This window comes from Jatropha curcas, chromosome 10 (genome assembly GCF_041381405.1).
Source record: "Jatropha curcas cultivar XTBG-Jc1 chromosome 10, XTBG_Jcur_1.0, whole genome shotgun sequence".
Taxonomy (NCBI): domain Eukaryota; kingdom Viridiplantae; phylum Streptophyta; class Magnoliopsida; order Malpighiales; family Euphorbiaceae; genus Jatropha; species Jatropha curcas.
In genome coordinates, this window is record NC_143160.1 from 2,948,579 (window position 1) to 2,965,908 (window position 17,330).

The 17,330-nt window shown below is 31.4% G+C and overlaps 5 protein-coding genes across 6 annotated transcripts; 1 reads left to right on the top strand and 4 right to left on the bottom strand.

The window, feature by feature from the left end:
- Positions 1–3,402: 3,402 nt before the first annotated feature.
- Positions 3,403–4,183, bottom strand: LOC105648868 (pectinesterase inhibitor 4). Its single transcript, XM_012235369.4, has one exon. It carries the CDS (start codon positions 4,164–4,166, stop codon positions 3,510–3,512), a length of 657 nt encoding a protein of 218 aa, XP_012090759.2. The 5' UTR covers positions 4,167–4,183; the 3' UTR covers positions 3,403–3,509.
- Positions 4,184–5,378: 1,195 nt separating this feature from the next.
- LOC105648594 (pectinesterase inhibitor 9) lies at positions 5,379–6,255 on the bottom strand. Its single transcript, XM_012235029.4, has one exon. It carries the CDS (start codon positions 6,031–6,033, stop codon positions 5,473–5,475), a length of 561 nt encoding a protein of 186 aa, XP_012090419.1. The 5' UTR covers positions 6,034–6,255; the 3' UTR covers positions 5,379–5,472.
- Positions 6,256–7,994: 1,739 nt separating this feature from the next.
- On the top strand, positions 7,995–8,931 carry LOC105648595 (Plant invertase/pectin methylesterase inhibitor superfamily protein). The gene has a single exon (XM_012235030.4). The coding sequence runs from the start codon at positions 8,064–8,066 to the stop codon at positions 8,673–8,675; it is 612 nt and encodes a 203-aa protein (XP_012090420.1). The 5' UTR covers positions 7,995–8,063; the 3' UTR covers positions 8,676–8,931.
- Positions 8,932–10,401: 1,470 nt separating this feature from the next.
- LOC105648596 (jagunal-like protein) lies at positions 10,402–12,518 on the bottom strand. Of its 2 annotated transcripts, none has more exons than XM_020685018.3 (6): positions 12,351–12,518; positions 12,180–12,235; positions 11,672–11,795; positions 11,565–11,581; positions 10,824–10,893; positions 10,402–10,723 (listed from the first exon to the last, which is right to left on the bottom strand). In XM_020685018.3, the coding sequence occupies exons 1-6, from the start codon at positions 12,424–12,426 to the stop codon at positions 10,644–10,646; spliced, it is 423 nt and encodes a 140-aa protein (XP_020540677.1). In that variant the 5' UTR covers positions 12,427–12,518; the 3' UTR covers positions 10,402–10,643. The 2 variants fall into 2 exon arrangements, with proteins under 2 accessions (XP_020540677.1, XP_012090421.1); XM_012235031.4 differs by having other exon boundaries at positions 11,475–11,581; positions 12,351–12,513.
- Positions 12,519–14,600: 2,082 nt separating this feature from the next.
- Positions 14,601–17,136, bottom strand: LOC105648597 (endoglucanase 8). Its single transcript, XM_089726855.1, has 7 exons — positions 16,905–17,136; positions 16,146–16,553; positions 15,954–16,046; positions 15,681–15,878; positions 15,382–15,487; positions 15,134–15,297; positions 14,601–15,043 (listed from the first exon to the last, which is right to left on the bottom strand). Exons 1-7 carry the CDS (start codon positions 17,118–17,120, stop codon positions 14,720–14,722), a joined length of 1,509 nt encoding a protein of 502 aa, XP_089582981.1. The 5' UTR covers positions 17,121–17,136; the 3' UTR covers positions 14,601–14,719.
- Between the last annotated feature and the right edge of the window lie 194 nt (positions 17,137–17,330).

Here is a 17,330-nt window from a genome sequence, read left to right on the forward strand (position 1 = left end):
AAACTAGAGAGCGAGAGTGAGAGAGAAGAGGCGTGATTTGTGAATCCTCAGTTCAAAAAAGCAATGGGAGCAGACAAGGTGGACTTTCTGTAAGGGCTCGCAAATTACTTTAACCACGTGACTGAGGTCTCTGGTCTTAGGTTTTAAATTTAATTATAAAAAAGAAAATGAAAAATAATTTATTATTTCCTTACAGAGGTTTAATGTATTTAATAAATTTATCTTTCCTTTTTCAAAGTCGTTAAATTAAAGGATCTACGTAACTTTACAATTACTGCGTAAATACCTCTTTTCAGAAAAAGACAATTACTTAAATACCCTAATTTATTTATTTATGAATAAGAAAAAGAAAATAAGTGAATCGACAGCAGGAATTGACGGAGAATTAAGGACGAAAATAACAGAAAAGAGAGAAGCAAATAATTACGCAAACGTCAATCAGGAAAACAAAGGACAGAAGTGATTTCGTGCAGTCACTGTGTTAGAGACCAAACAGAAAAGCTAGATTAATCCATAGGTGATGGATAGGACAAAGGCTTTTAGGCGCCTGAATGACTACCTGTGAGCTTCCCATGGCATCATTGTCCCTGTCGGTGAAAATGAGCCCTTTGTTTCCGGTCAATAGGTAAACACATTTATACGACCATAATTTGGTTTGTTGAGTCCGGTAGACGATGAATGATAATTTCAAAATATTGAAATAATTAAAGAATAAATTACCATTTAGTCCTTATAATTCAGTAAAATTAACTTCTTACTCCCTGCTTTTCGAAACATACATGAATACATACATGTAGTTTAAAATCATCTAACCATTTGATCTTTTCATCCAACAACTCTGAAACTATTCTCATCTTTTTTTCATTTTAGTTCAAAAAAAAAATTTTTTGATAATTATTCATATTTTAAAAGATTAATTTCTGCTTTTAATGTGAAAAGTGCAATATAAATAAAATAAAAAGTATTTTGATCTTTTTATAAAATTGACAGTAAAAAAATATAAATTTTGGACATAAAGCAAACCGCAAGAAAGTGTTATTATATTTTGGAAAAATAAACGAATGAAGTATTTAATTTCACTAAAAAGACTAAATAGTAATTTCCATCTATAAATAAGCTAGCTGAATAATATACGAGGATTAAATAATATTATTTATTTGTAATTGAAAGGACAGGCCACATGCAGGTGGACAGCAACAGCATAAATAGAGGATGTGGATGTCAGTATGTCACATGCATTTTATCTTTTAAAAATTGGCAAATGGGCCACAACCCACATGCTGTCGTCATGCCCCTCTTTCATTTTTATTTTATTTTATTTTTTAAAATCCCCTATTCGATGAATTTTGTTCCCAAATTTCAATTCTAGGCCTATTTTCTCTCGTTTTATTTTACTTATCATATTTATATTTTTATCGGTCAAATTTATAAAATTTATCTTTATACTTCACGTGAAAAATATTTATTTCGAAAATTTTTTAATCAATTTAACAATTTAATTTTTATAAAATTATATATATCAAATATTTTAATTATAAAAATATTTAATTAACTATTTTAATTTATAAAATTAAATTAATTGAATATTCGATAATTGAGAAAATATGAAAATTATTATTGTGAACGTTATTCTAATTATATATTGAATTTATATGTTATATATAAAAATTAAACATCCTAATAACTATTATTATTAACGTGGAGAGATATTTAATATTATTAAAATGGATAACTTTAGCAGCCTGTTTGAAGTGGAAGTGGAAGGATTTTACGAAGGAATGAAAATAAATACGGATGGAAAGTGAGAGAGGAAAGTGCTTTTTTTTTTATTTTTTTATTTTTTTGGGGGGGGGGAGGGGGGAACTGAGGAAAGTTGCAGAGGAATGAAAATATCCAACAAATTCCTCTGGGCCCACAAAAGAATTTATATTTTTAATTTTCCATTATTTTACCTCCTCATTTTCTTTCCTTCGGTATTTTCCTTCCTCCCTAATCCAAACACAGTGTAAATGTAAAAATTCTCGTGTACAGTATATGAATGTAGCTGGCCGTCGATTTTATTTTATTTTTTTTTATATATTTCTTTTTGAAGTTTATAATAACTCGAATCACTTGAATGGGCTGAAATGGCTCTGATTGAGCATCCGCTACAAAGTTATCCCCAATATGAATTTGAGCCATTGTCCATTGCCTGCGAGTTGGAAACTAATGTCATGCTTCCAAGTGATTTCATTCTATTATATTTTTTTTATTCGTGAATTAGTATCTAATTTTTATAGTTTAGCGGAATTTATAAGAGAAAATATTTATTTTTAAAAATCAATTAAATAGTCTCTATACTTTATTATTATTATTATTATTATTATTCAATTAAATAGTTCATCAGTTAAAATTTTCTGTTAAATTGTAATAATATGTAGAATCATATTCCAGAGCCTCTTCACTTATTATTATGGATTAATGCTTATGGTTTCTATTTCAGAGATTGCCTCTTTTCTTGCTCTTGTTACCCAAAAAAGCAAACTTCATTTAACAAAACACAGATCTTCATTTATAAATTTCATTGAATTATAAAAACTGAATAATGATTTTATCATTGTTTTTTTTTTTTTTTTATAGCGATGATTTGAGAATTACCTTGCCGTGTATGTATACTACGGTATGGGCATTCATAACTCATTATGGCGTTATTAAATCCATGTATGTCCACAATTTTTTTCTCTTCTTATTTCTCAATTGAGAGGAGTTTGGTATCCTTTGGGGTATAGAATTTTGAACGAGCTATATGCAAAAGGGGATTATTCTCTTTGCGTAGGGAATTACTTAATTAGCACATATCATATTCAATATTTAAATTTATCAATTTTTATATTATAAGACATACTTTTGATTATTAGACTATTAATTAAATTATGTTAAACTATGAATTTTTAAGGGGGAAAAAAAATTTAAAATAAGTGAATTAATATAATTATTGGAACAATAATTTGTACAATTTTTATTTGAAGAGCGATGGAACATGTATAACTAGCACCATTTTTAAAGATATACATACAAGGATATAACCAAGTGGATGAGATCCGGGAAGACCCGATAACCATATCCAGTAATGGGTCGCTCCAGTTTGGTTTCTTGCGAACTGCATGTCTTCACGTGTATTAATGTTGTATGTTCAAGTTTTGTTCCTACACTCTGTATCGCTAGTTTCTACTTTTAGATTTGAATATATAATGTATCATTTTTATAAACAAAACTAACTTTCTTCTTCTTATTTTCTTTTTGGGGAATAAAATGTAACTAATTCGAAATTCAAGAATTGGAGCAAAGTGAACAAATTTTTGGAACATGCTTTATCAATACCATGTATTCGCATGGAAGCTTGCATATTTACGAATTTGGATCAAATATTTTTATTATTATTTATAAATTACAGCCGTATACCAAAAGATAGAAAACATTCTTTAAAAAAAATTAAAAGGAAAAAAAGAAGAGAATTATAGGTAACTGATTTAGTATTCTAGTTTATTAATGAGTGCCAAAGCATTGCTAGTAAGACTAGCAAAATTGGTTACACTCTTCTTGATCTTGCTCTGCAAAGAAGCGCTTACCTTCATCCCTTCAAATCCATCCAGGCAAGTATAATCATTAGTTATGGCTGCACTAACATACGTTTTTATATCATCAATCACATATGCCGTACTATTAGAACTCTTTAGACTGGCCAATGCCTTTATTGCTTGCTTGAGCTCATCGATGCTGTCAGAGATTTCATCCTTGCAATCTTTTATCACTGCAGCTTCACTCTTACTCAATCCCTTCCTTTTCGACAGTTCTTTTATCAACCCAGAAGTGTTCTTGGCAACTTTTACGGTTATGGTCAAAGCGGTGTTACAAAGACTTAGGTCATTGGTTTTGATCGTGGAAGTGTAAGGAGAAAGGGAGTTGTAGCAGAGCTTCGGGTATGTGGTGGTATTACAAGCTGTTTTCAGGTAGTTTTTGTAGACCGTTTTAGAAGTTTTGGTGGTGGTAACGGGTGTTGCCGCTACAGAGCTTTGGATGTTTGATATTAATAGAAGACAAGAAAGAAGAAATGTGATGAGAAGGTTTATTGAACAAGGGCTAATAGTTTTAGTTTCCATGTCTCTCAATTTGTACAAGAATATCATAGATATGTATTGATGGGTGTGCATGTGTCTGTGTCCCAATATTTATAGAGCAAAAACTGTGAGGTAGATCCATATATATTACTTGTGGGTTAAATAACTTCTTATTAAAAAGAAAAAAATAGATTGAGAAAACGAAAACTATAGGTCTAAGTCATGAGCGTTTTATGGCACATGCATGATTGTACATTAGATCTCTTGTAATTAACATTCACATTGCTTACTTAAGAAATATTATACATGCATGAACATTTTGAATTGACATATATATTTCATGTTCTTTTCGTTTTTTTATTATTTTACATTTAAGAAATTTATAGTTTTAGTAATTACACATTCAATATTATTTTTAAAAGGGCGTAACTTTGATATAACGATAACGTTATCTCATTTTATAGGTTAATCTCAAACTTGATCTTTATAGTTTTCATGGAATTATATAGTTCAATTATGAATAGTTGAATTTTTTTTTTTCTTGCATCCCAATATTTATGGGAGTTGAAAGTGAATAAAAGGTTAATAGAAAATCAATTTTACATAAGTCAAAAATCAACTCAGCAAGAAAAGTTGGGTCTTCAAAAAGGAAAACAAATTTCAAATCAATAATTCTAATCGGAAGTAATGTCGTTACAGATAAGAAGCGTCAGCGACGGAGCCTTAGAACAGCAAATCGGTTGCTAAAGCCGTGAATTAAAAGTTAAAAACTGACATTGAAGGGATATCGAAAGTCAAGGCCTAAGAGATTATCCATGTGGCCACCTTCCACCCTATCAGATCTCAACTACAGTTACAATCTAGCCTTTGAAAAAGTCAAATTCTTCGATTATGGCGCCAACATATCACATGTGGCACGAACACTTTGGCGAGCCACCGTGAATTTCTGCTGGAGAGAAGCCGCTGCCCGTGGAGACGTCGGGGAAAATTATCTCCGCCGTTTCTTTAGCCATCCATTCCCCGCCACATCATCATAAATTAACTTTACTTTTAAATAAATAACCGTACATCCCCCTTCGATTTTAAAGTTTCAATTCTGTATTTTTTCAGAATTTTTTTTAATACGTAGCTATTAGAATTGACGTATTAATTAATTAATGATCAATTAGTGTATCAAAATATGATTTCGCACCCAAATTATGAGTTTAATTGATTTATGGAATATATACACATGATTAATTTTTTGAATAATCGAGAAACAAGAGAAGAATGACTAATTAATTAAATAAAACTTAATTGATTGAGTAATTCATTACTGAAATACTATTATTACATATATACAGAACAAATTGCATGTACTTAGCTAGCTAATTAATTAATTATTGGCTACCTTATTAATAAGAGCTAATGCATTACTAGTTAACTGAGAAACTCTTTCCACATACTGTCTTATTTTGAGCTTAACTTTCCCGTTCATGGCATTCCCTTGAAACCCGTCCATACAAGTATCCTCATCTGTCAAAGCAGCACTTACCCATGTTTGTATATTGCTCATCTTCATCTCAAAATCAGGGCCTTCAAGATCGCTCATTACCAACAGAGATTGCTTGATCTCATCAACTGAGTCTCTCATCGTCTCCACACAGTCTTTTATGGCTGCAGCTTCTTTAGGCATTAGATTATGCGCTTTCAGCATCTTTGAAACCATATTTGAAGTGGCTTCTGCACTTTTTAGTGTTACATTGAGAGCTGCATTGGCTAGTTGTGTAGGGTTATTGTCCTGAATACTAGTAGCATAAGCTGAGAGTGTTTGGTAACACAAATCAGGATACCTTGTAACCAAACATGAACTTTTAATAAAATCATCAGTGCCATTTTCTGCCCTAGAAATGAAGAAAGATAGGGAAAGAATAAAAAAACCTGTTAAAAATTCCATTTTTGAAGGGTTGTGAGCAAGGAGTCCTAACCGTAAATTCTATTTAAAGGGCAATGGAGGTGCAACGGGTGTCCTACACTTAAAGGGAAAAGGGAAAGGGAATTGTGGGGTATAATTTTGTTGAACTACTGATTGGAATTCGGAAGAAACCTAATCTTTTAGGAAAAGAAGAGATAGAGCAGGAGTGATTCACATGCACTGACATTATTCATTTGATGGTTCACGGATCATGAAAATGATCACGGGAAAGCTATAGGCTTGATGAGTTACATGTTAAGGTAGTGGTCCTTTTTGTTCAAAACAGACAACACTGGTTTGGTTACAACAGTCTGGCTGTCAAAAGAAAATTTGTCTCATCGATTGAGATCCTTCTTTTCTTTTATCATTTTCTGTTTCTAGATTGGATCCGTAGTTTCTCCTCTGTAAATAAATTTTTATTTAACATCCTGAGAATAAAAATTAAAACCAATTAGAGATGCATGAATTAATTACATATATTTCGTGGTTATAATTTTTCTTTGTCTGAACAGATTTCATATGTAGTATAATCATTGTCTTGATTCTCAAATTTGGAAACTTGAAATGTTAATTTGCACATAAGCATTGCTTAATATGTTGAACTGGTAACTAGGGAAATCTGTTTACGATAAATTTTATAAGAAGAACTCGGGAATATAAAGAAGGGAAATAGAAATAAGAACGTCACAGCTGCGGTTGTATTTTGGTGATTTGGGCCCGAAAGATATGGGCCGTATGCTGCGTTGGGCTTACAACTCCGCACGGTTGACTGTACGGTTATGACCTTCTTTTTTCTGTTTTTCCCCTTTGTTTTACTTTGGCTGTGTTAGAGAGTAATATAAAGGGATTTACCCAAAAACAAAAAAAAAAAGTGATGCGAAGCGTACTAGACCATGTCCCGGTGATCGTAGAATCCTGTCATGGAATTTAGATTCTGAAAAATGCTTTTAATATAATTACTTTTCAATCTGAATCGAATTATTTTTTTATCCAATCAATTAAATAGAAGGCGAGAGAATAATGTTTTTATCAAAAGAATGAAATAATGTATGATATATTTGCAATTCGAAAATTTATAAGACGAGACAGATTCTACTTTTTTTTGTTGACTAATCCCATTTATTTTCCACTTGATGAACTATGTTTTACCATTTTAACATGCTAAAATTAACTGGAGGTTTAACAATCTAATAGATAAGGACGGACGGACAATTGTGACGGCCTAACCGTGGACTTAACAAATTGGGGGGAATATGGTCCAAATGACAATTAGGCGATGTTAACATGAAGTCAGGTAAAGCCTAAAGGTGCGTAGCCAACTTGGTCTCTGCTGACTGCTGTTGCTTGTTGCTGATATCCATATCCATGCATTGAAGCAAAAATGTATTATTTCATTTGGAATTTAAATGTACAAAACGTGTTGGCAAATATCACTTCGGCTCCAGCTCACAAAACACTCCTCAGAAGCCAAAATATTTCGCTTTCTTTAAGGAATTAATCTAAATAATTTAATAGTTCAGATATTTTCTTTCTTTAGCACCCAAAAATATCTTGAGCAATTAATCTAAATGATTTGATGAAATGATTTTCTTTCTCCTTGCACCATATTGGCCAGTCCCACCCACATGATTCCAAATAATGGTAGGTCTACTTGAAGATGATGGCTCTATATAAATAAAAATTCAATATCTTACTGAATTTTTTTTTTTTTTAGCAGAAATTTCAACTGCATCTGTTCATAAATCGATTTTCTTCTACAGTACATACAACTTGTAAGATTAGAATAGCTACCTATGGTAGTAAACTTTTTGGATTCAAGTCTCTTTCTTTTGCATAACGTTAGGACCCAGTCCAGTTGCTTTTGCCCATTTGCCACCATAATTGTATTTTTTTTTTTTAAATTCCATTATTATCCTCACTAGTGATTATAAATAGAGAACCAACCTTAATTGCATTTTCATCATCATCATCATCATCTTCTTCATCTTTTCATTAGCTCTTGATTAAACAACATGGCAGCCTTTTCCTCTCAATATTCTTTAGCTGAATTCATTCTCATCATTTTTGTAACCTTTAATTTCCATGTAAACCCCAGCAAAGCTGTTAGACTCCTAGACCCAAAAACCAACACAGAATTTATAAGAACAAGTTGTAGTACTACTACTTATCCAAAACTTTGTTATACCTCTCTCTCAGTCCATGCAAATACAATCCAAACAAGCCCTAAGCTCTTAGCCAATGCAGCTCTTAACGTTACATTAGGGTCTGCAAAATCAACCTCAGCAATGATGTCGAAACTCTCTCAAAGCCATGGAATGAAGCCTATAGAAGTAGAAGCCATGCAAGACTGCGTTGAGGAGTTGAGCGACACAGTCGAGGGGCTTAGAAAATCAATCGGTGAAATGAAGACTTATAAAGAGTCAGATTTTAAGCTTATGATTAATGACGTACAGACATGGGTTAGTGCAGCTTTGACAGATGAGAATACTTGCAGTGACGGGTTTGCAGGAAAGACCATGAATGGGAATACCAAGACATTAGTTAGAGAAATGATTTTGAATATCGCACACTTGACTAGTAATGCCTTGGCCTTGATCAACAATTATGCCTCTCTTCATGGTTAAATTCATCATGTCAATTGTTCCCAATACATATATGTGTGCGTTTCGTCATGTCCCTATAACACTAAAAACTTCGGCTATTAGCGACGGAAAATTCCATCGCTAATAGCTTAAATACTGTCGGTGAACATAGTTATCGATGTAATTGGGAAGCATACATTCTTGTAAGAATGTTTAGGCCTTAATTAGGAGGATATTAAATGGTATAATGTATATAATTAAGTTGAATCATATATCAGTGAAGTTACGTTTTTTTTTTTTTTTTTTTTTTCTCTCTTTTTTAGATTAAATATGTAGTTGCAGAATGTCATATATGTAAATGTGTATAGTGAAGTCTGTGTTGTGTAATGGATTAATTAATAAAAACTTGGCTTATTGTTTTAATTTCTATTGTTCATCCGTGAATATTGAATGCATTTTATTCAAATTTGGAGCATTCTTATCTCTTGATAATAATGATGAGAGAGAGAGGAGACAAGTTACAGCAACATGCATGTGTTCACATGCAAACAGATAAAGAAAGTAGGGACAAAATGTATTTGGATCCATTAGATAAACAAAACGACGAAATGAAGTGATATTAAGTCCGTCGTTTTTTGTGTGAGCTCAAATAAGAATACGAAACAAACGCTAATTTATAATAGTGACGGTTGGAAGAGCATCTTATTCCTTCGGAAGGGATTAACCCTTCAGTATTTGCGTAGGTACATACATGTAATGTACGGAGAAGGCAGGCGTAAATTCGCAAGGTTAAAAAAAAAAAAAAACTGTCGTCGTAAGTAATCTCACAGCTGTTCTTCAAATTATTACTAATTAGTAATTTCGGACATATAAGTGTTGTTTAAAGTAATTGTATAAGAATTAAAGACATTATTTTTCAACCTCAATTCTAACAAAATAAAAAATATTTAGATTGGAGTAAATATCCTTTTGTTATTGCTCTAAATATTTAAAATTACTTAGAAGATACATTAAAAAATAATGATAAAGTTAGAAAAAAAATAATTAATGCTTCTTTTATTTTTTAAAATTACATATGAGGTGGAAAAAATAAACACACTTAAACTATACCTACAGTGGAATAGAGGCAGTAATTCAAAAATGGAATCCAATTTTGAATTTATTAAAACTGAAGCTTGAGATTTAACAGATGACATGTCTCATATCCGCCACCCCAACTCATGAAATAATTAACTTTAATTAATGATGACTACCAGCTAATAAAGTGAATGTAATAATTAGCTTAATCATAGTGTAGAAAACCTTGTGAATGATCCTCGCAGAGCTCCTGGAGCTGATGCAAGACAGTTTCCCAGGAAAAATAATCAAAAAGAAAAAGAAAAGGACAGAAACCATCCTGCCTGTTCGGCTGCTCGTGAATGAAAAATACCAAACAAGAATTGGGTTTAAGAAACAAAAACAACTACCAATTCACCTGCTGATATATTTCAAAAATTTCAGAAAACAAAAACTTTGTGCAATTTTCTACTATCTTAGCCGAAATGTTGAAGGATCAGATATTTTTCATTTAATTTACATGAAAGGATTAGATTGAACTCACCAAAATATTATTTTCCAATTTCTAGTAATCTTCAAAGTAAAGATATGCAATTTAGTAGGTAACATATGATTCACAAGTGGGACAACTGCCATGAGTTACAAGCCCCACCTCATCACCACTGCAATAGGATTCCATACAGCAGTTTCCCCTTTCAATAGAAGCACAAAAGGAAAAAATCAACCTTCATTTTGACCAGTTAATAGTTTGTCTAGTCTGACATAAGACATCTAAAAACTCAAAATTTTCTGATCAATTAGGATTTTCATCCAACAATTTAGGAAATCAAACTTTCTACAAAATGTCAAATGCAGAAAAGTTATTGAAGTGATTTGAAACCATAAAGCAAGTCAAAAAAGTATTGCTGTATTATCCTCTAACTCTGGGAGTATTTTTGGTGTTACAGGGAATCGTTAAGAAGCTTTCTTGGGAGGAGACATATTACCAATTAAAGAAACTACAGTGCTAATAGTAAATATCTGCACAAATAAACCTGTGAAGACAAAGACAAGAAGACAGCACAAGAATAAGAATAAAATAATATTATAATGTCCAAGCATGCATATAGAGAAAAATAAAGGTATGTAACCTACCGAGCAGAAGCAGAAGAGAGTTGATAAGTTCGAACTTCTTTCTTTCTAAATCATTCAACTTCCAAATAACCTAGTAAATAAATTCAAATAATTATTCTGAGATTTTGATGGCAATAACTACTTAATTTCCAGGATTAAATACTAAAGTTCCAATGTTTTCATTGCTTATTTATTTGGTTTGCTAATAGAAGTGTGTGAATGATGATATGAGTATCTTTACATATTGCAGGAGATTCTGAACCAGTAAAACTTTTAAGAGTGATTTTGACAGAAGGCATTATATCACTCGAGCATAAAGACATCAACATGATGGGAACACTATTGCTTATCACCCGACAACTCCATCCAGTTTAGGTAATTATGCTACAGCATAGATCATCCAGAAATAAGAACCTGATATCAACATGATGAGGACACTATTTCATATCACCCGACAATTCCATCCAGTTTACGTAATTACGCTACAGCATAGATCATCCAGAAATAAGAACCTATCATGTAGCATTTTCATATAGTACCGCAGGAGACATACTACATTTGTGTGGCTCAATAATAACCTTTAGCATATTTTAGATCTATATAAAAACAGCTTTCAGGGGATAGAGATATGCCACTGAAAACTTCTTGTCAAGCAATCACGAATCAACTTACCTCTAACATTGAATTGCTGCTAACGGCACAAAACAGTGAGAGAAGGGTTGCAATAGTTGATGTAATGATGTAAACTCTCAAGAAACTTACCCTACTGCGTCTTCGGCCTACAAAATGTGAAAATCAATTACCAATAAAAGATGCATAAAACTTCAAACTATTCAAGAAAATTAGAGAAGAATAATTTAGTAAGCTACCGAATTCCCCAATTAGAAGAGAGATCAACCCAATGACAGAAGATGAAATCGCAAGTGTATCGGGACCTTTCTCTTTTGGTATTGATAAAACAGCATTTAGTAGTCCTATCAACTGAATGACGGCCTGCATTCAAACGCAAATCCTATCAAGAGAAAACACAAAGAAGTCCAATTGGTGGATCCAAAATCAACTCCATGAAGAAGATTGTGCTGATAATCTTTACTATGAAAAAATTCATAAATCATAAATCAGACACTAATACTAACATTCATTTGACTCTATCTGCAACTAGGATTCCAGGAATCTTCAGAACCTGTACCCGTTGAACTAACAAGAATGACCCTTGGAATAGGGATCTAATACCCAAAAATTGATAATAAAAGTCAAATTACTGACGGTATTTTACAATGCACAAATTCTCTTAATCACTGCAACAGCTCTAAAATTTGTAATTCAAAACCTCAAATAAGATTAAACAGTGATTATCAAATGAAACAATATTTGCACCTGAGTTGATATCAGCGCAGATAGACGAGACTTCCCTTTGGCTACCTTTGTATAGCCTATGAGAAATTAAGAAGAAAAGTACAAAAATTTCAAATGATTGAAGAAAATAAAAATGGGTAAAACTACATCATTAGAAAACCTTATTCAAAGAAATTAAAGAAGAAAGCTTACGGGAATCAACAACCATTCGATATGAGAAATCAGAGCCATCGGTTCCAGATGGCCTCCCTGATTTTCTCTGCTGCATCTTCCTTTTTTTCTTTCTCCTCCCCTTCCTCTTCTTTGCCTCCCCAGTTCGAGATTTTAGCAGGCATGAACTGAAAACGAAATAATTATGAGTTTCGTATTTTCAATTTTGACCCCATAAACTTTTTTATTTTTGCCCCCTTTATGAAGGCTACACGCTCTTAAGCTCATTTTGGTCCTTAAATTTTCATGTAATATTAAATTCAGTCGAGTGAAATTTTAAATTGGCGCTGCTGGTTTCAATTTTAATTTTAGGACCAAATGCATAGGTTATTTTATTTTATTTTTAGACTCTGTTTATTTGTGAAAAATAAATTGTATTTATTTTTTAAATGGATTTTTTGAAAATAATTCAATTTTTATTATTTAGTCGGAATAATGAAAGTATTTGAAAAATTATAATTATAGATATTTAAAATATAGATAGTTATCTTTTAAAAACTTATTATTAAATATGAAAAAAAGTATAAAAGTAATAAATTGCGTTAATTACCATTGGTGTTGATTAGTGAAAATCGATAATGATGACTATAGGTCGAAATTAATAAATACGTATAATATATGGAAAAGTTTTTTTTTTTTTTTAAAAAGCAGAGGGAGAGTAGTTTTCTTTTAAAATGAGAAAGTAATTTTTTTTTTAAATGACTTACTCTTTCCATTTGGTTATGAAAATATTTTTTGTTAAATACAATTTTTAGCACCTCAAATATTAGAAAGTTTAAAAAATATTTTTTAGATAAATTATTTTTTGAAAATCAACAAATTAGATTAATTGATTTTTTTGTTGAAATAAAAAGAAATATTTTTCATACTACAAAGGGATTTGGGAGAATTAGTACAACAACAACAATTTAATTAAATTAAAGAAAATAGTTTATTTTTAATAATTTCAATATTAAAAATATATTTCATATAAACCTTAATTATTTTACAAATACACTTCTTCTACAAATAAAAATGTACTTATTTCTTTGGGATAAATACTATTTATAACCCGTTTGGAACAAATGAATCATTGTCGTAGAATTTATTTCTAAATAAATTTCAAGTAGAATTCATTCGTAAATGAATTTATTATGTTTGATAGGAAAGCCGGTCTTTCCAATCGTTCAATTTGTCTGTGTAGTTTTATCTATTGGCTAAGGTAGCAGTCAAGTCGCTACAATCTAAAAATAAGGAATTCAATCGAATTCAACAAAGTTATATATGGAATAAATTTTTAAATGAAAATTCATTTGTCTTTATTTCTTATAACGTCTTTGATATAATAATTTTATAAAAATAAATAACAAACACCAATTATATTTATTTTGTACAATATAATAACTTGTCATTTTTTTTTTAAATATAAACAATAAATTTCATATAAATAAGTACATTAATATTCCACGCTAATTAATTAATTATATAAGCAGTAACATTCATCATAATAATTATTTTTAATTGATGTAAAAAATTTTGTTGATTTAAGTAATTGATTTTGAAGCTAAAAAAAATTATTAAGAATGTTAGCGTGTTTTTAATTGCTTTTGAAAACAATTATTGTAGCTTAGTTTTTATAGTTTTATGGTAATAATAACTAACGTTATCACTAGACTTAAAAAAAAAAAAACTGCATTACTGGTTTGGAATTTTCCAAAAGAAAAACAAAAAGGAAAAAAAATAAAATATAAACTAACGTCATTATTGGATTAAAAAAAACATTGTTATAGTTTGGAATTTTCCAAAGAAAATAAATAAAAAGGAAAAAAAATTAAAAATAGTTGAGTTTATAGTGGAGGGTATTTTTGTTAATAAATATTTCAATGGTTAATTTTGTGGAATTCATTTACAAATTCCATCGATTTTATTAAAATTTTGAGTTAGGCATACCGAATTCCATAGAATTCAATTAGTAGAATTCAAATCTGTATTATTTTTCATTCAAAATGCAACATCTTGGATTTCCAAACGAATTCCACTAAATTTTATAAAATTTATTTATTCTAAACGGGCTCTTAATCTCTAAATTTGATTCTAAAACTTCACTTTTTTTAGTAAATATATTATTTTACCCGTGTGGTTTGCGCTTCGGTTAATTATTTAATCATTTTAGTTGTAAATGTCATTATTGTGTTAAATATATTATACTTTTCAAGCCAAATAATTAAACACTTTAATAAAACTAAATTTCATGGTGAAATAGCAATTAAGGTCAAATCTCAGGGAAGAAATAGTATTTACCCTATTTCTTAATACATCCTTGATCTTACTGGCTTAAAAAACCTGAAAATGAAAATTAACAAGTTCTACGGCTATGGATATGCTTTAAGGTAAGCCAAGATTCCAACGAGAGGAGCATTAATGTAAGTAGTAGGTTCGGATTGAGGAGCATTAGAACGATCATCAGCGAACTGATCAGAACTATCAGGTCCTCCAACAACGGCACCAACAAGCACATTTGGATTCGGATCTTTGCTCTCAAAATATGGGGTTCCTTCATGACACCCAATATGCGCAGGATGCTTCTCAATTGAAGGTAAACTCGAGCCACGGTGATGAATTTTTTGAGGATACTTTGTGCCATATCCCACCATGTAGGACATGCCTAATGGATTTTTACCCAGTATATAATCGACCTGCAACAACCACATATAATTCAAATTTCTTCGAAGAAAATGGTTCAGGTAAAAAACTAAATAGATTGTCAGAGTTTAATTTGTGGCTACCTGGCTTTTTACCAGGCTAGCAATCTTACTCGGAGTGACCACCACATTGCCGCAATGAACATCTCTACCAACTCGTTGTAAATAGGTGGAGTAAACAATTAAAAGGAATGACAAAGAGGTTGCATGTTGCAAGTTACTTCCTCCAGGTTTGAATAGCAACCCACCTGACAAATTAACATGTAAAATCTATCAGACAAGTTTGTCTCTTTTCTCTCTTTTTATTACAAGTTCAATGTAATTACATGTACCTGGAGTGTATGTGACAGATTTGATAGGTGATTCTGGCAATATGGAACACACAAATTTGTCTGCATTTGGAATAAAGGGATCTTCTCCGGTAGTTTTAATCACCCACTACGCCAGCAAATTAAACATCATTCTTGATTAATTAAAAATTAAATTTGAATTATAATGTGCATGTAATAGGATCAGATTAGAATTACCGAGGAGACAAGTATGTTAATGCCAGCATCTTTCATCATTCTTGATTAATTAAAAATTAAATTTGAATTATAATGTGCATGTAATAGGATCAGATTAGAATTACCGAGGAGACAAGTATGTTAATGCCAGCATCTTTAGAGTCCCATCCGAATTCAGCAAAGCGGTACCGGAGCGAATCAACACTATCTTTACGTGTTCTGAACATAAATTTTACATATTGCATGTGTTGTTGAATGATATTCCAATACTTGGAATTTTTAGTTGCTTTGTACAGCCAAGCCGCTCCCCAAATCAATTCATCCTACATAATTAATTAACTCTATTAGAGAAGAAACAAATATTTCATATTATTCCAAGCATATTAATTATTATTTACCTCGTAACCATTGGAATCGCAGTAAAATGGACAAACACCTTGCCCAACGCTGAGATTGTAAGATCCTTGGTACGTATTGGCAAAGTCAAATACCTAATTATCAATTATAATAAATGAACAAAACCAGATTAGGTTAGATTAGATTACTACATGCAGGACAAGGAATAACAACCGAAGATGAATCAATTGTACCGAGAAAGCTCTTTGGAGAAGGATGTTAGAATACGCGGAATCTCTAGTCTTGAATACCAAAGAAGAAGCTGCTAGTGCAGCGGCAGTTTCGGCAGAAACTTCAGAGCCAGGATGTGTTCGATTAACAACGTAAGTGGTTCTCAAAGTGTCCATATCTTCAGGTCTTTCCCAGCAATTATGGTCACTATAGGGTTGGCCAATTTGGGCAACCACAGAGGCAGGGACGCTGGTGGACTTGAGAAGGTAATCAGTTCCCCACCGAATGGCTTCTACTGCGTGTCCTAACTCTGGGCCCATTAGTGCCCCAAATTCTATCACGCTCCAAGCTAATAGCGTCGTTGTGAAAGCCATGGGAAAATTGAATTTAATGTTGTCTCCGGCATCGTAGTAACCTCCAGATAAATCCACCTGCAAAATTTTATTTCATTAGTTGAATTTGTTTGTCTGATTGAGTTTTAAAAATTTTAATTACAACCAAAATTTCAGTAACTTTTATAATATGATTTCAATAAATCAATGTTTAAAACTATTAACCTAAAATAAATAAATAAGTAAAACTAAAAGTATTGAATAAATGAGAAGATCCATTTCATACAAAAACGTGATAGAGAGAAGGCTAATATCAAAGCAAGAAGATGAATAGTAATAATAATTTGACCATTAAAGATATATATCCACAAAATATTATTTTTTTTATCAAATAAGGTGCAACATTAAAGATGAAAATGGTTATTATATATAACAAAAATAGAGTTTTACAGCAATATCAGAGCCATCACGAAGAGCAGAATCCTTTCTCCATGTGATCCTTTGTGTGGAGGGCAGCTTCCCTGACCTCTGACCTTCAAAAAACATTATGGATTTTGTCAATGCATCTCCATAATCTTGTGACTCCACTTTCAGAATTCCTAAAAACAACAATAACAGCACCATTACCATACTCCTACCACTACTGCTACTAGTTTTGCCTCCCATCTCTCAATTAATCCAAAAAAAAAAAAAAAAGCTTCATATAAATACAGAGGCGGCTATACAATTGTATGTATATATAATGTATGGGCTGATCCAATCATGGAAATTTCGTGTGAAAGATTAGCTAATTAAGTTAGCTAGCTTCCATATATATATATACAGCAATGTACGTCAGAAAAATGGATCAGTGCTTCAAGATACGCAATAGATGCA